The sequence below is a fragment of the Megascapheus bottae genome, chromosome 27, assembly GCF_031878675.1.
Source record: "Megascapheus bottae isolate mThoBot1 chromosome 27, mThoBot2.hap1, whole genome shotgun sequence".
Taxonomy (NCBI): Eukaryota; Metazoa; Chordata; class Mammalia; order Rodentia; family Geomyidae; genus Megascapheus; species Megascapheus bottae.
Window position 1 is genome coordinate 22245139 of NC_143535.1, and position 23469 is coordinate 22268607.

The 23469-nt window shown below is 43.0% G+C and overlaps 1 protein-coding gene across 1 annotated transcript in view; it reads left to right on the top strand.

Moving 5' to 3' along the window:
- Positions 1-16826, top strand: part of Prdm10 (PR/SET domain 10) — a 100834-nt gene extending 84008 nt beyond the window's left edge. Inside the window, exons 15-23 of the mRNA XM_090319747.1 lie at positions 1883-2062; positions 3160-3270; positions 4678-4878; positions 7080-7223; positions 8273-8443; positions 10740-10880; positions 12861-13081; positions 14695-14830; positions 15618-16826. Coding sequence (XP_090175873.1) covers positions 1883-2062; positions 3160-3270; positions 4678-4878; positions 7080-7223; positions 8273-8443; positions 10740-10880; positions 12861-13081; positions 14695-14830; positions 15618-15821 — 1509 coding nt within the window. The 3' untranslated portion in view covers positions 15822-16826. The remainder of the gene's footprint in view (positions 1-1882; positions 2063-3159; positions 3271-4677; positions 4879-7079; positions 7224-8272; positions 8444-10739; positions 10881-12860; positions 13082-14694; positions 14831-15617) is intronic.
- Positions 16827-23469: the final 6643 nt, after the last annotated feature.

The following is a 23469-nucleotide window of genomic DNA, read 5'->3' on the forward strand; positions in this document are numbered from 1 at the left end:
TGGCTTCTGTTTTGGTTGATCCTAGCAGAACAAGACTGTAAAGAAGATTCTGTTTAAATGTAGTTTGTCTGGCCAGATTGATAGACCTCAAAACTACCTCGTAGTTCGATGAACTTTTTTTTTTCAGACTATGGCTATGGTAATTTGAGAAAATTACCTGGTTCTTGTTAAAAAAAAAATCCTTAATGGGTTTTATTAAAGAGATAGATCCCACAGTTCTTATCACTTAACAGACATGGCAAGATCTAGCTCCTCATGGCTCCTCTATTTCCCGCTTCCACTTGGCACTCTGGCTACACTTCAGTGTAGGGTACACTTACCCTCTTTCCCGCTCTACCCCCAGCTTGAAAGAAGCTTCCAGACTCATATCATTTCACCTAGCAAGTGTCACACTCATCTGGACATTTCCTGGTCTGTGAACTAAGTGCTTCTATTATTAATTTACAGGGAGAAACTCATAGATTTTTGTTTTCAGTCGGAATTGTACCTAGGACCTCACAGATGCAAGTTAAGTGTTCTACTGTTTAGCTCTACTCCCAGCTCAAGATAACAATTTTGAATTCATTGAAGGGTGAGGAAGAGTTTGCCAGATAGGGAAAAGGAAAGGATGAGCATGAGAACACCCCAAGAGAGGAAGCAGTAGGGACTGTAGCAGTGACAAATTTAGCAGATGAGATGGTGAGTGATGGAATGGATGGAGGGCCTAAGGAGAGGCCATTAAGACGATGATGCCAGAGATATAAAGCCATGTATTAGACTGATTAATTAGACTTATAGTGAAGAGAGCCCCAAAGCCACTTGAAGCTGATCCTAAACTCAGACAGAGTACCACTTCTGGCTTTTTTGGAGTATGTGGTACCAAGGAATTGAACCCAGGGCTTTGTGCATGCTAGACAAGCATTTTACCACTAGGCTATGCTCCTGGCCATTTAAGGTAGTATTCTTAGCCCATGTTTTGCAACAGATTGAGAAACTGAGCATCCCATGCGTGAGAGGGCTAGTGGGTTAGGGGGATCCATTGTATCCGTATATCCATTGTAGCAGAGACAGGTGAATGAGGGGTGCCTTGTGTTTAGTACTTGGCATGGTTGCTGATGCTTGGTAAGCACTGGAGCATTTGTTGAATGAATATGCTGAAAACCACAGTGTTGAAGACAGTCCCTGCACTAAGAGATGGGAAGAACTTCTTGTAGGGAGAATCAAAGTCTTTACAAAACTAAAGCGATTTGAAACAACTACCAAGAGCAGAGAACCCTACTGGATAAGGAAGCTGGCTTTTTTCCCTCTCTTTAAAAAAAGTATTAGAAAGGTGATATACAGAGGGAATACAGTTTCTTAAGTCAGCTAATGAGCACAATTCTTCTTGGATGATATCACTCCTTCCTTTGCTCTCTCCCAGTTTTTCCCTCTCATCCCTACCCGTGAATTTTCAGCGTGGTGACTAGTGAGTCCCATTGCTGCATTGATAAACCCTTTGTCTCACCATTTCTGTGCCCCCACCTTGCTCTCCTAAAGATTGATAAATGAACAAACGACAAAAAGAAAATAAAACAAAAATTTAAAAAAAAACCCTCCTTGTTCCTATTTCCTGGAGTTCATTTTGATAAATATATTATCTGTGCAACCAGAGAGCTTTTATGGCTGGGGTAAAAGTCAGTGGGAGTTCTAGCAGGGGCTTGTTTTGCAAGTTTTGACAATTCCCAATCAGTTCCAGGAAAGGCGAGGCAGGTGGTGTTTTGTGCAGGGAAGTTGTTTTGGCTGCCTCCTCCTCCCTAGCGGCCTGACAGGACTGCTTGTTTATATTTCTTTAAAAACAATTATACCGTCAATTCAAATAACACTATGCTAACCTTACCAATTTTCAAAAATTCTCCCCAAATAGCGAAAAGACAAACTACGGGAACACATGCAAAGAATGCATAATCCTGAAAGGGAAGCCAAGAAAGCTGATCGCATCAGCCGCTCCAAAACCTTCAAACCTCGCATCACATCCACGGACTATGACAGCTTCACGTTCAAGTGCCGCCTGTGTATGATGGGCTTCCGGCGCCGAGGCATGCTGGTCAGTGCTGCCTCCCAGCATAGCTTCTTTCTCTTACAACAGTGATGGCTTTGATATTGTGTTGTATCTGTGAGTGTATTTGTCACTGGCTGGGAAGATAAACTGGCAAACAGTTCCCAGTCTGGAGTGCTCTGCTTCCCATTTCCCTTTGCCCTCTTGGGTCATTTTTTAGGTATCTTCTTAGGAGAAACCTGTTTCTGTTTGTTTCTGAGGGTTGAACCCAGGGCCTTGCTCCTGCTAACATGCTTTACCACTCCATCTGATCTCTCATTGTTCATTGCCAGTTATTTTTTTCCCCTATACTCCTTAATCTCTGTAGTCTTGTCCTATTTTATTTCCCTCTTCTCCTTTGTGTTCCTTTGGGAGAGAGGTCAGGGTAAGAGGGAGGGAGGAAGGAGGGGGAGGGAAAGGGAAAGGGAGGGAGGGAGAGAGAGAACAAGCCAGTATTAGAAGTTGAACTCTGGGCTACCTGCATTTGGCTTTTTCATTCAATGTTGGAGTTCTACCACTTGAGCCATACCTCTAGCTCCTTGTCTTCCTGATTATACTTGCCTCCTCTCTGACTTCTGTGAATGCCAGTGCCTGTTTTTGTTTTTGTTTTTCCGTTATGCCTTGTTTGGTTTCCAGTTAGGAAATGGCAGAAGGAAACAACCTATCAAAACAGAGTATATGGTCCCAGTTTAAACATCTGAATATAGCCAATTTACTGCTCTTGACCTACTTTGACATCCTTATATAGCAGAAGTCAGAACCATATTTAAATTTCAGAGCCTTGCTTTGTATTGTATTTAATCAGGAGAATTAACCAAAGAAAAGCCAGAATCACTTTCTATTTTCCAGTAGTACTTCTGTCAGCTAGAGATTTTGATGGGACCCAGGTGACTCAGCTTGATTTCAGTTGTTTGTGGAGTGAATTACTGTTACCTCCTGTTGGCAGGAAGTGGTGTCACATGTACCCGGTGGTGCTGATCCTGGACAAATGCTTTGCTGTGTGGGCTCTGCTTCAAAGCATTTCAGTGTGCAGCACTCTTATCCCAGGCATTTGTTAAGCTTCTCTCATGGGCTCTCTTTCTCATTTGTTCTTGTTTTTCCTTTAGGTAAATCACTTATCAAAGAGGCACCCAGACATGAAGATAGAGGAGGTGCCAGAATTAACCCTACCCATCATAAAACCCAACCGTGATTACTTCTGTCAGTACTGTGATAAGGTAAAAGCAAAATGCCCATCCTGGTGAGCCAAGCTGTGGAAGCCCTGCTTAGAGCCAGCTTGTTGGCACGCACAGATCCACAGTGGGATCTTACAGTTCCTCTTAGCAGATGGCTCCTTGCCTCACGGTAGTTTTCCAGTTAGACACAAAGCTAGACATGCATTTAAGCACATTTCCCCACACCTCCACCCCTTCTCCTTTAGAATTATTGATAAGGTTTTTTTTTTTCTTATTTTCTTATTTTCACTTTTCTCTGTGAATTCTCCTCTAAGAGACTTATTGCCAGGAGCTTACAGTGAGCGCTGTCCAATGAGCACTGTATAATGACCTGTCAAGCTTAGCTGCCTAATTCTGTTCTTGTTTTTGTAAAAATGCTTAATCTACTTGACCATCTGCACGTGGTTACGACCACCCGGGGTGGTTTTATCCCTATGGTTATTGACTGTGGGCATCATAAGGTGACATCATACGATGACCACCACCCATGTGTAGTTATGATCACCTTGTGTAATATTTACCTTTAAAAGCTCAGCCTCACTGAAGCTTGGAGCTGCTCTCTATCAGTCTGAAGGTGGAAAGTGATCACTGTGCTGTTATTAAAATTACCGCTAGCTCAGTTAACAGAGTGCTGATGACTCTGTTGCTGAGGAGGGGGATTCAGGTCTCTCCAAAGTGGCTGGGATATTACAAGAGCATCTGTCAAGCTGAAAGCTGTAATGAAGCCGGAAGTGGTGCTGTGGCTCAAGTGGTAGAACTCTAGCCTTGAGAAAGATCAAGGACAGTGCCCAGGCCCTGAGTTCAAGCTCCAGGACTGGCAAAAAATAAAAGTCTCACAGACTTTTCTGCCTAGTTTGGCTTCAAAGTTTGATCCTCCGAACTCTGCCTCCTGAGTAACTAGGACAGGCATTAGCCATAGTTGCCTGGCCAACCTTCTTTTTTTGCAGTCTTGGGGCTTGAACTCAGGGCCTAAGCACTGTCCTTGGGCTTTCTCAAGGCTAGAGCTCTACCACTTTAGCCACAGCATCACTTCCAGCTTTTCTATTCTATGTATGTGGTACCGAGGACTCAAACCCGGGTCTTCATGCATACTAGGCAAGCACTCTACCACTAGGCTAAACTCCTGGCTCCCAACATTTGTTTTTTGAGACAAGATCTTGTTATATAGCCCAAGCTGACTATAACACTCTTCCTGCGTCCTCTTCCTGAGTGCTAGAATTACAGACATGTACCATCATACCCATATTGTTAATAGTATATTTTATCTGGGTTTATGCCAATATTTTATCTGGGTTTATACCAATATTTTTTCTTATTTTCTTAGAATGAAATTCTTAGTTGAGTTAAAGTCAACTAGGCAGGAAGGTCACAACTATAACCATTTTCATAGTAAAATACTTGAACTTGCAGGTGTATAAAAGTGCCAGTAAACGCAAAGCTCATATCCTGAAGAACCATCCAGGAGCAGAGCTGCCACCCAGCATTCGGAAGCTTCGTCCTGCTGGTCCTGGAGAACCAGACCCCATGCTAAGCACCCATACCCAGCTGACGGGCACCATCGCTACCCCTCCTGTGTGCTGCCCACATTGCTCTAAGCAGTATAGCAGCAAGGTATGTGGCTTGCTTCTGATCAAATGATTTCAAAATCTCTGTATGAACACTGGCCTCACAGAAGAGGGCTTCTCATCCTCATGACCTCCGTGGTTGCTTTTGGGATGGGGGACTGAAGAGACCTAATCTTACTTCCAAGAAAAAGGGACCATGGCAGAGGATGGAAAGAGAACTCTGAAATCCTCAGAATTGGAGCCATCTCCTAGTTTGAGTAATTCACTCTTCTTTGCCCTCCACCTGCTGACCTGCTGAAGGAATATTCTATACTCATAATTTAGAAGCTTAGTCTTCTCACTATGTAGGAACTGAAATGATACTTCTTGGAAAGAGGACTATTTGTGTGTGTGTGTGTGTGTGTGTGTGTGTGTGTGTGTGTGTGTGTGTGTGTGTTGCAAGTTTTTATGGGAATAGAATGTGCTGTGAACTTTATAGATCTTATCCAGTGACCCAGTGATACAGGTTCATATGAGTTTTCATTGTTTTTTCTTTCATATTCTTAGGTTGCTTTTGGAAGGACAGGTACAGAATCAGTTCTCAATTTTTTTTTTGTAGGTCATGGGGCTTGAACTCGGCCTGGGCACTCTTCCTGAGCTCTTTAGCTCAAGTACCCTGGGCCTGAATGTTGTCCCTGAACTCTTTAGCTCAAGGCTACCGTCCCACCTTTGAGCCAAGCCCGACTCCTCATTTTCTAGAGGTTAATTGGAATGAGAGTCTCAGGCCCTTTTGAGCCCAGGCTGGCTTTGAACCCTGATCCTCAGATCTCAGCCTCCTGAGTAGCTAGGATTACATGCGTGAGCCACTGCTCCCGGCTTTCTGTTCTCAAGTTTTATTTATTTATTTTTTTTGGCCACTTCTCGGTCTTGAACTCGAGGCCTGCACACTGTCCCTGGGCTTCTTTTGCTCAAGGCTAGTACCCTATCACTTGAGCCAAAGTACCACTTCTGGCTTTTCCTGTTTATGTGCTACTGAAGAAGGAATGGAACCCAGAGATTCATGAATGCTAGGCAAGCACTCTACCACTAAGCCACATTCCTAGCCTTGAATTTTTTTAAATTGAATTTTAATCAATGAATTTTGAATTGATATAAGAGATAGAATGAGAGTCTTAATGTGTTGTCTAGATTGGACCCAAACTGCTGACCCCACTACTGACAAAAAACCAAAAAAAGAATCTTAGCTTCTGTAGTAGCTTGGATTACAGACATGAGCCATTGGCACATGACTGATATTTTACTTTTTCTTTTTAATGCTAGTATTGGAGCTTAAACTCAGGACCTGGATGCTGTTCTTTACCTTACTTAGTACTCTACAACTTGAGCCACAACCCCACTTCTGGCTTTTTGGTGGTTAATTGAAGAGAGGAGTCTGATGAGCTTTCTTGAGCTTTCTTGCCCCAGCTGGCTTCAGGTTTCATTCCTCAGATTGCAGTCTTCCTGAGTAGCTAGTATTAGAGCCACCAGCATCTGGGTTGACATTTTATTTTTTCAAAAAATTTTAATTTCATTTCAAAGGTAACTTTTCTTATTACCATGAAAGTGATGTACAGAGGGGTTGCCGTTACATAAGTCAGATAAAGAATACATTTCTGTTTGGACAATATGCCCCTTCCCTTGCTCTCTCCCAGCTTTTCTCTCTGATCCCCATCCACAAGTGATGTAGTTCATACCCACAAATTATATAGTTTATTTTCAATGTAATCTGTAGTGTACCAAAACATTGGTTTTACTTTTTTTTTTTCGGTCAGTCATGGGGCTTGAACTCAGAGCTTGAGTGCTATCCCTGAGCTTTCTTGCTCAAGGATAGCACTCTACCACTTTGAGCCCTGGTGCCACTTCCCATTTTCTGTTGGTTAATTGGAGATAAGAGTCTCATGGACTTTCCTGCCCAGGCTGGTTCTGAACCATGATCCTCAGATCTCAGCTTCCTAAGTAGATAGGATTATAAGTGTGGATATTTTACTTTTAAAAGCCTACATACATATACAAAAGGGGGTTTAAGAACCATTGAGAATTTGTATATGAGAAATAGCAAAATAATTCTACTCACTATGCTGTGTGTTTGTGTCTGTGTCTTTATCTGTGTTTCATTTTGATTTTTTTGAGACCAGATCTTGCTACCTATATCGCCAGGGATGCTTTTGGACTTGAACTTCTGCCTCAACTTGTAGTAATTGCTCTTGATGCTCCTTTGATGTTTTTCAGACTAAGATGGTGCAACACATTCGAAAGAAACATCCTGAATATGCACAGCTCCCCAACACCATCCACACCCCCTTGACAACTGCTGTGATCAGTACTGCCCCCGCTGTGTTAACCACAGACAGTGCTACTGGAGAGACTGTGGTGGTAAGCATGTGGCGAGGAAGATTGTTTTGTTCCCTTCAGTGCCTAGGATATCTTGAAACAGCAAAGCCATATTGATCTAGCTATTTATCGGCTGTAGGTGAAACCCTCATCTTTCAGTTTGCTACACAAGGCTTTATGCTGCTAATTGGATCTCCAAGTCAGTGCTTTTCAAAGGAGTAGCAGGAAAGTTACAGCGGTGCTTCTTTACCCTAATATTATCACGACCTCCAAGGAAGCTCTACCAGATCAGACAAGGGCACTCCTTATTAATTTGTAGTTCCATGATCTGCCAGTGTGAGAAAGTAAATTTCAATAGAACTTAATTAGGAACACTGAAATTAACAGGGTGCTGGTAGCTTCCACCTATAATACTCAAGAGGTTGAGATCTGCAGATTGAACATGAGCAAACATTTAATGAGCAAAAAGCTAGAACCAAGCCAGGCGTTAGTGGCTCATGCTTTAATCCTAGGTACTCAGGAAGCTGAGATCTGAGGATCTCAGTTTGAAGCTAGCTCTGGCAGGAAAGTCCTTAAGACTCTTCTCTCCAATTAACTATCAGAAAGCCCACAAATGGGGCCAGGAATTTGGACTAGTGGTAAAGTGCTTGCTTAGGATGCACATGAAGACCCAGGTTCGATTCCTCTGTACCATATACATAGAAAAAAGCTGGAAGTGGTGCTGAGGCTCAAGTGGTAGAGCTCTAGTCTTGAGAAAGTCCAAGGATAGTGCTCAGACCCTGAGCTCAAGCCCCGGACTGGCAAAAAAAAAAAAAAAAAAAGAAGAAAAAGCCAGAAATGGAGCTTAATATGGTAGAGTGCTATCCTTGAGCAAAATAGCTCAGGGACAGTGCCCAGGCTCTGAATTCAAGCCCCATAGCTGACCTCCCAAAAAGCCAGAAGTGAAGCTATGGCTCAGTGATAAGCACCGTACTTGAGTGAAAAAGCTAAGAGAGAACTCGAGGCCCTGAGTTTAAGCCCTAATATGAGAACACTGAAATATGTACAGACAGTGGTACTGCTAACTAATGTGTACTGTGTGATTTTTCTAGACAACAGATCTGCTAACCCAAGCAATGACAGAACTGTCCCAGACCCTGACAACGGATTATCGAACGCCACAGGGCGACTACCAGAGGATTCAGTATATTCCTGTGTCTCAGTCTGCATCCGGTCTCCAGCAGCCTCAGCACATACAGCTTCAAGTGGTGCAAGTGGCCCCGGTACTGTATTTATTTCTCTGTACCTTTGTGAACGTCACATTGCCCTTGGCCAGGATGGTAGTTTTCAGTGGAACAAAGCACTCAGGTCTCAGAATTGACCCAGCTGTATGTAAGAGGCTTCTGCATGGAAGCTCTATGCCTTGGGCATTTAGTATAACACCATTTCTGTTGACCTCCCTAAACTGAGGAGGGCCTTAGACTTAGTACATGAAACTTCTGTCTATTATAGTAAGATCTTACTTTCCAGCTGCATCTCTTTTTCTGCACCATTTCTGAACATTGACCTCCAACCCCTTCACTGAGTACTTGATGATGAGCCAGTTGATAAATCTCCACATGAATACCAAATGACTGATTTTACTTTGTAAAGATAATTTTGGCTGGGCACTAGTGGCTCATGACTGGAGGTTACCTCAGGAGGCTGAAATCTAAGGATTGTGATTTGAAGCCAGCCTAGGCAGAGAAGTCTGTGAGACTCTTATTTCCAATTACTCAGCAAAAACTGAAAGAGAAGCTGTGGCTCAAGTGATAGAGCACCAGCCTTGAACAAAAAAAGCTAAGGGACAGAATCCAGGTCCTGAATTCAGGCCCCAGTGCCAATTCACAAAATAGGATAATTTTGTTTTAATCCCTGAATTTTTTGGTATGGAGGTATAACCCAGTTTTTTTCTACCCACTGATGAATAGTTCATGCATACTGCTTAGATATAAGAAGATATCCTCCCAGGAGTACTCTTCATCTAGTTATATGCTGAGAAAGTATACAGCTTAATGATCTGAAATCCTTTTCAAGATTATAACAAATAAAGGTTTAAACTTGTGGAAATTGTGGAGCACTGGTGGCTCGTCTGCAATGCTAGCTACTCAGGAGACTGAGCTCTGAGGATCGTGTTTTGAAACCAGCCCAGGCAGGAAAATCCCAGTACTTACTTATCTCTAATTAAACACCAGAAAACTGGAAATGACACTGTGGCTCAAAGTAGTAGAGTGCTAGCCTTGAGCAAAAGAGCACAGAGACAGCACCCAGGCTCTGAGTCGGGCTTCATGACTGAACAACAAAAAAAACCAAACTTGTGGAAATTGGAATTTGCCACTGTCCTTAACAATTCTTGTTTGGGGTGTGTGTGTGTGTGTGTGTGTGTGCGTGTGTGTGCGTGCGTGCGCATGCATGCGCATGCATGCACGCGTGTGTGCCAGTGTGTGTGCCATGGAGCCTGAACTCAGAAGCTGGGTATTGTCCCTGAGCTTTTATGCTCAAGGTGAGTGACCTACCACTTGAGCCAAAGCTCTATTTCTGCCTGTTTTTTACGTCTCACTTTGCTGCCAGGGCTGGCTTCAAAACATCCTCAGATCTCATTTTCATGCATAGCTCGCATTACAGGTATGAGCCACTGGAGTCCTGCTTTTCTTTGTGTTAAAATTTTGTTCTTTGTTTTTATGGCTTTTTTGTTTTGTTTTTGAGACACAGTCTTATTATATTGCTGAGGTCAGCCTCAAACTTCCAAGAGTCTTTTTTTTTTTTCTTTACAATGGGAAAGCAAGAGGTTTAGTAAGAAACATCATTAAGGATGATAGCAGGCTTTAGCGAGGTGGCTCAAGAGCCAGGTTAAAGGAGAGAGTGAGCTAGGCACGGTGTCTCACTCCTGTAATCCTAGCTACCTGGGAGACTGAAATCTGAGGATTGAGGTTCAAAGCTAACCCGGCACTAAAGAAGGCGAGGCTCTTATCGCCAGTTAATCATTAGAAAATGGGAAGTGGGGCTTGACTCAAGGGTAGGCAGTAGCCTTGAGCTGAAGAACTCAGGGCCCGCAACCAGGTCCAGAGTTCAAGCCCCATAACAACCCCCCCACCAAAAAAAAAAATAAACAGAAAGACAGAGACATAGACTGAGACTGTGATAGCGATAGGGACATACAGAGACAAAGAGACATTTTCAGGTCCCATTGTAAGAAATGAAAGCTAAAGATTCTGGGATATTGTATTGTTTGGTTTTTCTGTTGGTCGTAGGACTTGAACTCTGGGCCTGCGCTCTATCCCTGAGCTCTTCAGCTCAAGGTTAGCATTCTACCACTTTGAGACACCACACCACTTCCAGTTTTCTGGTGATTAATTGGAGATGAGTCTTATGAACTTTCTTGCCTGGGCTCAGATCTCAGCCTCCTGAGTAGCTAGCATTAACAGATTGAGCCACCAGTGTCTGGCTTTGGGATATTGTTTTTAAGTGAACTTTTTCTGGAAGGATTTTCTTTAACCTCAGTCAATATGTATTTGGTTGGGTCTGTGTTTTCTCCTCCAGGCCACATCCCCGCACCAGTCTCAGCAGTCCACTGTGGACGTCGGCCAACTCCATGACCCTCAGACCTATACCCAACATGCCATCCAGGTGCAGCACATCCAGGTCACAGAGCCTGCCACCACAGCCCCACCATCATCCCAGGTACAGGTCTCTAGAGACTATGCACAGAGCTCACTGGGCCCTGGGGATCAGAGTTCCGAACAGGAATATTATCCTTGACTGTTGAGATGAGGTCCTTATTTTGAGATTTTAATGAGTCCTACTGTTGCCTTCTTTTTTTGTGTGCTGGTACTGCAGCTTGGACTTAGACCCTGGATACTGTCCCCGAGTTCTTTTGTTCAAGGCTATATCACTATATCACTTGAGCCACAGCTTTACTTCTGGCTTTTTTGTAGTCAACTGGAGATCAGAGTCTCTTGGACTATTCCTGCCTGAGCTGGCTTTGAACTGTGATCTTCGGATCTCAGCCTCTCAAGTAGCAAGGATTACAGACATAAACCACTGATGCCCAGCTAATTTCACTTTTTATATTAGTATTGCATTAAGCTATCAACGAGCCTGTCCCATACATTTTAGAAACAACACAAGTCTTTCTTTCCATCCTAAATGCAATCACTCAGGTGCTTCTATGATTTAAAACAATGATTTTGTGGGGTATTTTGGGGATTGTACATTATTGTATTTGTGTGATTGAGTCTGTTACTGAGATATATAGGTATGGACTCCAAAGGAGGAAGAGATTCTGTTTAACAGCAGATCAAGGACACTTTTGTCCTCTGATTTTTGGATTAGGTCTTGAAGGACAGGTACAGTGCGGTGTGGTGTTGACATATTTGGAGCAGGCATTGTGACCTAAAAAGGCTCATATTGTGAGGAAAGACACAGAAATGGGAGATTGTGGTACATTTTTATCCTATGTAGGAAGAGGAAATCATATTTGTAAAGGTAGTATGACCTAGATTATTAAATAGCAGACAAGATTATGGCCTTTTATCCTATAATTGGGAATCATCCTCTCCAGGGGATGGCTTAATGGGCCTGTGCTTAGCTCCACAGGCTGGGATTATCCAGGCCGAGTGCAGTTGAGTGGAAATCATGACTGCTGGCTTCTTTTTCCACTTAGGTCGGAGATTCACTTTGTGACATAATAGCACATTATTTCACTTCTCATTTTCTTTAATCTCATATATAATAATGAAATATGGATACTACTGTAACTGGTGGCATCTTGGTGAATGATGGAGAATTTCTATGCCCATCCCCAGGTGGTAAGCGGGCTCTGCCCCCTGACCAACCCTGTACAGGTCCCACCATTTTAGCTGTCTTTGTGACATGCCTCTTGCCTCCTGATTCTCCTCAGTTCACCATGGCATCCTCTTCAATTAGTTGATCTGGTTTGTTGAGATTGTTTTTCTGCTCTTCACTAGCCCCAGGGCTCAGTTTCCTAATAGTAGTGTGTTCGAGGCTGCAAGTTTTTTGGGGAAAATGTGTCCTCTCCCAGTTGCCATCTTTCTAATAAGACTCCCAGTTCAACCTCTCAAAATGTGGCTTCTCTATATCTCATGATCAAATCTTCATACAATATAAGCTATTGTACTTATTTTATTTTTGTGGGTTATGGGGCGTGAACTTGGCCTGGGTGCTGTCTCTGAGCTCTTCAGCTCAAGGTTACCACCCTACCCCTCGCCTGGGTGGTTTCCTTGAGCTCTTCAACTCACAACTCAAGGCTACCGCCCTACCCTTGAGCCAAGCCCCACTTCCCATTTTCTAGAGGTTGATTGGAGATAAGAGTCTCAGGTCCTTTTGTGTGGGGCTGGCTTTGAACCTTGATCCTCAGATCTCAGCCTCTTGAGTAGCTAGGATTATAGGCGTGAGCCACCATGCCCTGCTACTTATTTTTCTTTCAAGCAAGTTTACTGAAATTAATTCTTGAATACTTTTATAACTAATCCTTTGGAAACAAATCAGAATGTCAGGGTGCTAATTGTTTTTTATGAATTCGATGCTTATGATGCTTATATGTATATTGTTCCTTTAGATGAGATACTTTTAGTTTCTTGTGAGCCTTAAGTCTACTGGAATCTCATCTTGTCCTGGGTTTGCTTTGTCTTTTCTCCCTAGGTAGGTGGGCAGCCATTAAGCCCTTCTCCCCAGCCAGCACAGCAGGGGCTCAGCCCCTCTCACATCCAAGGCAGCTCTTCCACACCAGGGCAGACTCTGCAGCAGTCCCAGCAGCAGCAGCCCCAGCAACAGCAACAGAACACCTCTGTGCAACACACTTACCTCCCCAATGCCTGGAATGCCTTCCGTGGCTACTGTGAGTACAAAAAGTGGAGTTATGGGTAGGGAATCCTTAGCCACATGTTTTAATGTCATTAACTTTATAATAGATTTTTAGAGTATAGTACCAGTTGGTAATTTTTTTTCTTTTTTTTTGCCAGTCCTGGGCTTAAGCTCAGGGCCTGAGCACTGTCTTTGGATTTTTCTCAAGGCTAGAACTCGACCACTTGAGCCTTAGCACCACTTCCGGCTTTTTCTAAGTATGTGGTACCGAGGAATCGAACCCCGGTTTTCCTGCATGCTAGACAAGCACTCTACTACTAGGCCAAACTCCCGGCCCTAGTTGGTCATTTTTGATACATTGTGGCGTTGTATGTATGTATGTATTTTTATGCCAGTACTGGAGCTTAGCTTTATTTGATCGAGGTTGGCACTCTATACTTAAGCCTCTCCGCTGTTCTGGTTTTTGGCTGGTTAATTGGAGATAAGAGTCTCTTAGCTTTGTCTGCTCAGGTTGGCTTCAAACCTTGATCCTCAGATCTCAGCCTCTTGAGTGGTTGGGATTACAGGTATGAGCCATCGGCACCAGGCCTTATTGATTTCTTCTTCTTCTTCTTCTTCTTCTTCTTCTTCTTCTTCTTCTTCTTCTTCTTCTTCTTCTTCTTCTTCTTCTTCTTCTTCTTCTTCTTCTTCTTCTTTTTAGCCAGTCTTGGGGCCTGAAATCAGGGTCTGGGCACTGTCCTTTGGACACGTTTTGCTCAAGGCTAGCACTCTGCCACTTGAACCACAGTGCCACTTCCAGCTTTTTTGTGTGTGTGTAGTACCAAAGGAAATCAAACCCAGGGCTTCGTGTGTGCTATGCGAGCAATCTACCACTAGGCTACACTCTGGCCCCATTACTGATTTCTTTTTGGAGAGCTCATTTCTATTGTGGTTGGTCCTGAGCTATGTGATGTGGATTTGCTGTGGAGTCAAGCTCATGCTCTATCATTTTAGTTCTTTTTATAGTTCTGTTCACCTAAGTATTGTTGATTAAGATGAGGGCTGAGTCTAGTTTTCATTCAGAAAGACTCTCTTACTAAACCATAGTGAATGCCAATAGAAACCTGGTAAAGATATTGACATAATAATCCAGATTAATTCATGTGAAAGAAAGGGGAATAATGAAGATATCCATGGTAATAATAGTATGAACTAGCATGCTAATATGAAGAAAAGATTCTAGAACTGAATTTTTTTGGGAGGTACTAGTATTAGTACTTGAACTCAGGACATGGGATGTCTTCTCTTGGCTCTTTCACTCAAAGCTGGTGCTCTCTCTACCACTTGAGCCATAGCTTCACTCTGCGGTTTTTTTGGTTTTTATTTTTGCCAGTCCTGGGGCTTGAACTCATCCTGGGCACTGTTACTGAGCTTCTTTGCTCAAGGCTAGCACTCAACTCCTTCGGCCACAGTGCCACATTCACCTTTTTCTGTGTATGTAACGCTGAAGAATGGAACCGAGGGCTACATGCATTCTAGGCAAGCACTCTACCACTGAGACATATTCTCAGCCTCTTTTGTTGTACATGCATTTTCAGTTTACCATATTTTCAATTATGATGGGTTTACAGGGATGTAACCCTAACCTATAAGTGGAAGAGCATTTGTTTCTAGAATTATGTTAAGATCCGAGACCACTGAGCTACGTGTATTTCCTATTTTCAGCTTCTGAGATTCAAATGATGACACTTCCCCCAGGTCAGTTTGTGATCACAGACAGTGGTGTGGCAACTCCTGTCACTTCTGGCCAAGTGAAGGCAGTTACTCCGGTAAGTCACCCTGCGGTGTTGTGCCCTTGTCTCAGAATTTTCTTTTTTTTTTCTTCTCAATACTGGGGCTCACACCTGACCTTCTGAATGCTAGGAAAGCAGTCCATGTTCAAGGTTGCACTGTACCACTTGAGCCACAGCTCCTATTCTGGCTTTTTGCTGGCTAGTGATAAGTGCTTGTCTCCTAGCGTTGTTTTGCCTGTGCCTACTTTGAACCTCAGTTCTTAGATCTCAGTTTCCTGAGTAACTAGGGTTATAGATATGAACCACAGGTGCCTAGCAGGCCCCAGAATTTTTTTTTAATTTTTTTCTTTTTTTTTTTTTGTCAGTCCTGGGCTTGAGCTCAGGGCCTAAGCACTGTCCTTGGGTTTTCTCAAGGCTAGAACTCTACCACTTGAGCCACAGCACCACTTCTGGCTTTTTTCTATGTATGTGGTACTGAGGAATCGAACCCAGATCTTTTTGCCTGCTAAGCACTCTACCACTAGGCCAAACTCCCGGCCACGATTTTTTTTTTTTTTTGGTCAGTCATGGGGCTTGAACCCTGGGCTTAGGCGCTGTCCCTGAGCTCTTCAGCTCAAGGCTACCACCCTGCCCCTTGAGCCACAGCACCACTTCTGGTTTTCTAGTTGTTAATTGGAGATAAGAGTCGCATGGGCTGTAGTGCTCAGGCTGGCTTTGAATCTTCATCCTTAGATCTCAGCCTCCTGAGTAGCTAGGTTTACAGGCGTGAGCCACCTTGCTCAGCAGGTCACAGATTTTAAAGATCCTTTCCTTCCTGTTCTAGGGTCATTATGTGTTATCAGAAAGTCAGCCAGAATTGGAGGAAAAGCAAACGGCTGCCCTCTCCGCGACAGTGCAGGTTCAGCCCTCCACACACAGTGACTCCTTGGACTCCCAGCCCAGCAGCCAGCAGCAGGCCACGCAGTACATCATCACCACCACCACGAATGGCAACGGCAGCAGTGAGGTGCACATCACCAAGCCCTAGTGTAGCCGTCAGGAAGGAGCTCCATTCGAACTCACACTGTGTCTTCTCTTCTTTATCAGTCAGCTCTGCCACCTACCGCTCTCTTTTTACAATGTATTACTCACTGAAGAGTTTTGACACATACGTTGGGGGTGATTTTTTGCCAAGGTCATCTTTAGCAAAATTGACTCTACAAACCCTTGGGCTTTCTGCCACAGAATGGAGGTTTTTCAGAGGAAAGTACACTTCAATATGGAGAAACTTTTATGTTCCCTTGGTAGTTGTTGTGCTTTTCTTTTCTTTCTCTTATTTCTTTCTTTGCCTTTTTCTTTTTTAAAAAACAAAACAAAACACTGATGAGCCTTATTCTCCCTTTGTAGAACTATTAAGTGGTATATTGTGTTCATACCAAAGGTGGAGACAGTATGTGCCATGCTCATGGCCACTGGATTCTGAATTCCAAGCCATGGCACCAGAGGGGCAGGGGCATTTTATGGGCATGAATTAGGTCAAACCTGCTTCATCTTGTGTGTTTTGAGTTTTCAGTAATTTGACAAAGGAAACTTCCTGGATGAAAAAAATTCAAATGATGAGAAAATAGTTTGACAGTGTTCTAAAGGGCAAAAACTGTCATCTAAATTTTTCTTAATACTGATTTTTTAAAATTTCTTTTTTGGTGGGTTAGGTAGGAGTATTGCTATATTGTTCAGGCTAGCCCTAAATTTCTGGGCTCATGTAATCCTCCTGCCTCAGTCTCTTGAGTAGCTGGAAACACAGGCATGTGCCACCATTTTTTTTTGTTTGTTTCTTTAGAAAAAAAAATGTTGGCTAATTGATAATGCTTTCCCTAGAAGCTGGTTTCAGCAGATAAAGTAAACCTTATGATCCGATAGTTCTTCCTTTATTATTCCTCAGCTGACGAGAAAACCTGCTTGCTTTCAGCAGATTTCAAACCCACTCATTAAAATGGTGCCTCCCATTCTCTGGTTGTAGTTGTATTAAGGAGATATTGGTACCCAGAAAAAATAACTAAAACTATGAGTAGATAAAGAGAGAAAAACAGAGAGATAGTCAGAAAGTACCAAAATCTTGTCCTGCTTTACAGGGCACATATCCTATTCATTGGTAAAAGATGAATTCTTTGTTCTTATCAAACGTATGTTTAACTTTATTTATTTCTGTGTGGGTGGTGCTGAGGATCAAATCCAGGCCTCGAACATGCTCAGGAGATGTTCTCACAATGAACCACACCCCGGCATTTAACTCTTGCTTACAACATTCAGAATATTTTAGTACTTCTAATGTTGTCTTAAAATGAACATTCTTTAATGTTGGACAGAAAGGTGGCCTTCTTTATTTTTAAACACATTTTTCACTGTTAATACATTGTAACTCATGTGAACCTGTTTGTAAGAGGACCAATTTCCAAGGTAGAGGGAAAAAAATGAAAACTTGGGGACCGTTTGTAATAGCTTGGGGTAATATAAAGGATTTGGAATAGATTCAGTCTTTATACTGTTTGTTGGAAGACAGAAACTGTGCTGTGAAGATAGTTGGGAGGCTTGTTTGCTATGAATTCAGTGAGGAAAACTATTTTCTTCCTTTTTATTGTACATTCCAGTTATCCATGAAACATTTCAAAAGTCAGTATGTATTTAACAACTTTTGTGGCATATTTTTTTAGAGTAATTATATTGTATAGTGAGCTTCCAACTCCACATCAGAAAGACTTACACATTCATTTCAAATGAAGGTAACTCACTGATTTTATTTGCATTTCTGAGTAAGAACTGGCTATATGAATTAAGAAGTATAGTGGCATTTTTCTGGTAAAGATACCTTTCTGAAAAGTAAATAATTCTTTTGAAATATCTATTAAAATGTAGAGCTTGTACTTTGATTTTGAGAAGTTCATTCATACTGTTATCTCTGGGACACTAAGAAAATTTGAGAAAGTTCTCAAAAAATATGTGAAACCTAGCTGGGCATAATGGCACATACCTGTCATACCTGTCATACTAGCAGTTGGGAGACTGAGGCAGGAAGTTTGTAAATTCAAGGCCAGCATGGGCTACATAGCAAGAGCCTGTCTCAAAAAAAAAACACCAGTGTGAAAACTGAAAATGGCCTCTGTATCTTTGATGAAGAGGTAACATTGATATTTTCAATTGAAAATATCAACTTTGAGTCATAAAATGCAAACTTTGGTTTCTACAGACCCATAAAGTGGTGGTTATAAATAACCTATTATCCAATCTAGAAAGAATAGACTTTTCAAAGGTCCAGTTTTAGTTTTTATAACTTAAATTTGTCCCTGTTAGATTAGATTCTTCTCTCTCTCTCTCTCTCTCTCTCTCTCTCTCTCTCTCTCTCTCTCTCTCTCTCTCTCTCTCTCTCTCTCTTTCTTTTTCTCTTTTTCTCTTTCTTTCTTCTTTTTTTTTTTTTTTGACTCACCAAGGAACTTTCCTCAGGAATACCTTACCAATTAAAATTTATAAAAGGAAACTATCACTGAGTGGAATCTTTGTTTTAAACCAGTTACTTTGCAATTTAAAACACATAGAGGAAAATATTGTTGAAGGATCTTTTTGTCATGTTCCCTTCTTGTGTTTCTTCCCATCTTTTCCGGTCCTTATATATTAGCAACCAGAGATGTGGGTGGTGGGTTTTGCCAAATGACACCACTTTTAGAGCAGGGATTACACAGTCTTCTGAAGGAAGAGACTTGCAAAAGGACTTGGATTTGAAGGGGTGGCAGGTTAGAATTCCTCTGAAGTCCCATCTGGGAAACAGGGATGTAGCCAATACTTATGACCTCTCCCAAGACACATTGACACTGTAGACTTCAGTGCCAGGTGAATATTTTGGAGTAGGTTGAATATAGATTTTTTTTAGATGTTTGTTTGATTTGTACTCTGAAAAATGGACATTTCATCATGTAAAATTCCTGTTCTTCTGGAAAGGCTTTTGTTTTAATGTTCTTAAATTATTTTCTGACCTGGAATTATACTTCAGAGAAAAAGAAACGAAGGTATCGAACGCTAAAAAGCACTTCATGAAATGAGATGCTAAAGCTGACCCATTGGTTGAAAATGTTGACCTTATCCTGTTACTTAAATGTGAACATTTATTGTACATTCAGTGAGTTATAGTGTTAATAGTCTTGTGCTACCCAGCAGGTGTAAAAATAAATATTTTTTCTAATAATCATGTTCCTTGTTTGTGTATACGAAGCTGTGAAGTTATAAGAGCTGTTGATGTGGTTGAAATGGTTTGGGGTTTTTAATTGTCATTGTTTTGATTTTTTTGTTGTTGTTTTTTTGCCAGTGCTGGGGCTTGAACTGAAGGCCTGGACACTGTCCTTGAGCTTTCTCAGGGCTAGCACTCTGCTACTTGAGCCGTAGCACCACTTCTGGCTTCTTTCTGTATATGTGGTATTGAGGAATCAAACGCTAGGGCTTGTGCATACTAGGTAAGCACTCTACCTATTCCACACTCCCAGCCTTATTTTTATTTTTGTTTTTTATTACACCTAAATTTTGGTTCCTGGTTGGGCATTTAAGAAACTTGAAAGTCTTTCTAGGCATTGGTGGCTCACATGTGGAGACTGTGGTTCTAAGCCAGGCCAAGCATGAAAGTCCATGAGACTCCAATTAACCAGCAAAAAAACCCCACAAAACTGAAAGTGGACATATGGCTTAAGTGGGAGCCATGAACAAAAAAATCAAGGGATAGCACCTTAGGCTTGAGTTCAAGACCAAGTACCAGCACACATAACACATGCAAAGAGTCCAGTTGCCAGGCCCATGTCTGTAATCTTCAGACAGCCTAGGCAGGAAAGTCCTGAGATTCCTACCTCCAATTAATGACCAGAAAGCCAAAAGTGAAGCTGTAGCTCATGTGATAGAGTGCTAGCCTTAAGCAAAAAAAAAAAAAGTAAAACAACTCAGGTAGCATGGCCTAGTGGTAGAGTGCTTGCCTAGCATGCACGAAGCCCTGGGTTTCATTCCTCGGTACCATATACACAGAGTTTCACAGTGTTTCATGACCAGGCTGGCTTTGAACTGCGATCCTCAGATCTCAGCCTTCTGAGTAGCTAGGATTACAGATGTGAGCCACTGGTCCCTGGCTTGTACATTACTTTTGTAGTAAGACATTAAAATGTTAAAAAATCTGGAGAGGCAGATGATATCACAACCACTTATAATAAACATGTATTAGCAGAAGCTTCTAATGGAGGGCAAGAAAACCTGGCTTGTAATTAATCTATTACTGAAGGTACAATCTAGATAAGCCTGACAGATTAATAACTCTAGAGGGTCCCACACCGCGACAAAAGAGATTTGTACTACCTTTTTTTTTTTTAATGCCAGTCCTAGGACTTGAACTCAGTGCTTGAGCACTGTCCTTGGGCTTTCTCAAGGCTACATCCCTACCACTTGAACCAAAAGCACTACTTCTGGCCTTTTCTATGTATGTGGTACTGAGGAATTGAACTTGGGTCTTCATGCATGTAAGTCAGGCACTCTATCGCTAGGCCAAACTCCTGGCCCTGAGATCAGATTTCTTTTTTGAGCATTGCTCCTGAGGTGGCAGGGTGGAGTGTAAGTGGAGGAAACAGAAAACATTCTGAATATATCAGAAGATTCCACTTCTTAACAATGACTGTTTTCAGAAGAAATTAGTTAATCAGAGCCCAACTTGAAGATGTTTTTATCAGCTTCTAACTGATCTGGGCAAAGGAAGTAAATAACCAATTCCTCCATCTAACTATAGCTATCCTTTACCACCTGAGGAGTAAAACTGAGAAACAAGAAGGTCATCACTCAAAATCAGGCTAAGATCAAACCTAGGATTCTAAAATATAGCCCCCCATACACCATCTTAATCCCATCTAACTAGATACCTACTTGCAGAAATTGTCTTTAGCTAATACATTGTTTAGCTACCAAGAAAAAAAAAATCCAGGGCAAAGAACTAGGGGCTCACTCCTGTAATCCTAATGATTCAGGAGGTTGAGAGCTGAGGGTGAGGCAGGAAAGTTATGAAATTCTTATCCCCCAGGTAACTAGCAAAAAGCTGGAAGTAGAACTGTGGCTTTCATGGTAGATGACAGACTTGAAAAAACTAAAGGACAGATCTCAGGCCAGGATTGGCACCCCCCCCCCCAAAAAAGGAAATTTTTAAAAATGGAAAGAAAATGATTCATTGTGTGTGTGTGTGTGTGTGTGTGTGTGTGTGTGTGTGTGTGTGTGTGTGTGTGTGTGTGTGTGTTGGTCCTAGGGCTTGAATTCAAGCCATGGGTACTGTCCCTGGCTTTTTTTGCTCAAGGCTAGCACTCTACGCCTTGAACCACAGCTCCACTTCCAGCTTTTTGGTGGTTACTTGGAAATAAGACTCCCACAGATTTTGCTGCTTGGGCAGGCCTTGAACTATAATCCTCAGATTTCAGTCTTTTGTGTAGCTAGGATTACAGGCTCTTGATCTGTGAAATTGAAACCCCTTTTATACAAATAAAAATATTAGCCAAAGACACCGCGGGAAAGAATATGTACTGATGACAAGAGCGTATATTAAAAGATATTTCAGGCTGAGCGTTTGGCCTAGTGGTAGAGTGCTTGCCTAGCATGCACGAAGACCCAGGGTCGATTCCTCAGTACCACATACATAGAAAAAAAGCCAGAAGTGGTGCTGTGGCTCAAGTGATAGAGCTCTAGCCTTGAGAAAGCCCAAGACAGTGCTTAGACCCTGAGCTCAAGCCCAGAACTGGTGGGGAAAAAAAAAAGATATTTCAGTTGATATCATTTGGAAAATTCAAATTAAAACTATGGCTAATCTCCAGAACAGTGACAATACCAAAATGCTACCAAGAATCTTTGTTATAATCCCAAGGAAAGAGAAACCTTGTTGATAATGATGAATGACGTTTCACTTCATTTATACAAGGGTTGTTTCTAATTCAACAACCTCCCAGAGTCTTGAAAGAAGGGTATCTTTTCCATTCTGGAGCAAGTAGAGGAACAGAAATTGGGAAATCAATTGGAGGACAGTATGGTTAACTTGACCTGCCATCTGGCAGGTCTTTGATATACTTCTATTTAATCCGGAGAACTGAAGATGGTCTCTCTATCACTAGGGGAGCAACTGAACTGTGTCATACTTAACAAAAAACATACTTTGTGTGTGTGTGTGCCTGTGCATATGTGTGTGCACGCCCTACACTCCCACCTTCCCTAAAACCCTGAGACCTTTTGGATTTTTTTCCCTTAAAGTTAGTTCTTTATTAGTTGAGATGCTTATCCACTTCTGGCTTTTTTTGTTAGTTAATTGAGTTAGAAATCTGACAGACTTTGTTGTCCAGGCTGGCTTTGAATCCTGACCCTCAGATCTCACTCTCTTGAATAGCTAAGATTTCAGGCCTGAGCCACCAGTGCCTGGCAGAACACTATAATTTTTCAGAATTTAATTTTGTTGTGTTAGGGTGATGTACAGAGGGTGACCGTTATATACATAGGGTAGTAAGTACATTTCTTGTTGGAGAATACTATAATTAAAAGTGCAGGGGAGCGTGGCCTAGTGATAAAGTGCTTGCCTAGCATGCACAAAGCCCTGGGTTCGATTCCTTGGTACCACATACACAGAAAAAGTTGGAAGAGGTGCTGTGGTTCAAGTGGTAGAGCGCTAGCCTTGAGAAAGCCCAAGGACAGTGTCTAGGCCCTGAGTTCAAGGCCCAGGACTGGCAAAAAAAACAAAACAAAAAAAAGCAGCATTTTCTGGACTTTGGGAGCATGGAAATGAGAGAAAAGACATTCAGGGGCACAGGTTGAGGTCCGCCTTTTCCTCACAGAACCCAGAGAAACCAAGATTTCCTCCACTGTAAAATAAGCACTATTAGCCAAGCACAGGTGGCTGGGGCCATGCAGGCCCAGATCAAAGATAGGAGAGAGAAAATGGTTGGTATCGTGCCTGTGACAGGGTATGCTAATGTACATTCTAGCTTGAAGGACCCTCATTTCCCAGGCAAACAAAATCCAGCTGCTTTCTGCCCTTCAAAATCCCCTAAATCGGGTGAGATCACCGAGAATCGCAGCTCGCGTCAGAGACCAATGGCCAGGGTGTTTACAGACAGGCCAGCTCCGCTCTGGGCTCCGCCCCTTGTTCCGCCGCATCCAGGCCCCGCCCACCAAAGCCCCGCCTCTTCCGCCGCTCGAGCCCGGAGCGTGCACGCACCCGCACGCCTGCGGGAGCGAGCGCGTCCGGGAGCCCGCGGCTGGAGCGGCGCTGCGGGTTGGGAGACCCGCGTCTAGGATTCTGGTGAGGGCGGGCCCAGGGCGGCGGGAGGGTTAAAATGTGGCCCGGGGGCGGAGAGAGGAAGTGGGGCTCTTCGGGCGCCGCCTCCCGTGGGCTAGGGGCAGGAAGCTGGGCGTTGGGAGCGGGGCGGCGGGAGTGGGTGAGGGTGAGGGTTAGGCACCGTGTGGGGGAGGGGCGGGGCGCTGTGCAGAGGGGCGGGGCTGGGGGCCGGCGTGGGGTTGGGGCCGGGTGGGGTGGGCTTGGCTGCCCGAGGGAGGATTGTGGAACACGCAATTGCTCAGGGAAGAACTGTTTAATTCTGCTTGGGGAGGGTCCTGGAGGGAAGGTTCGTTAGCCAGGTGCGGGCGGGGGGGGGCGG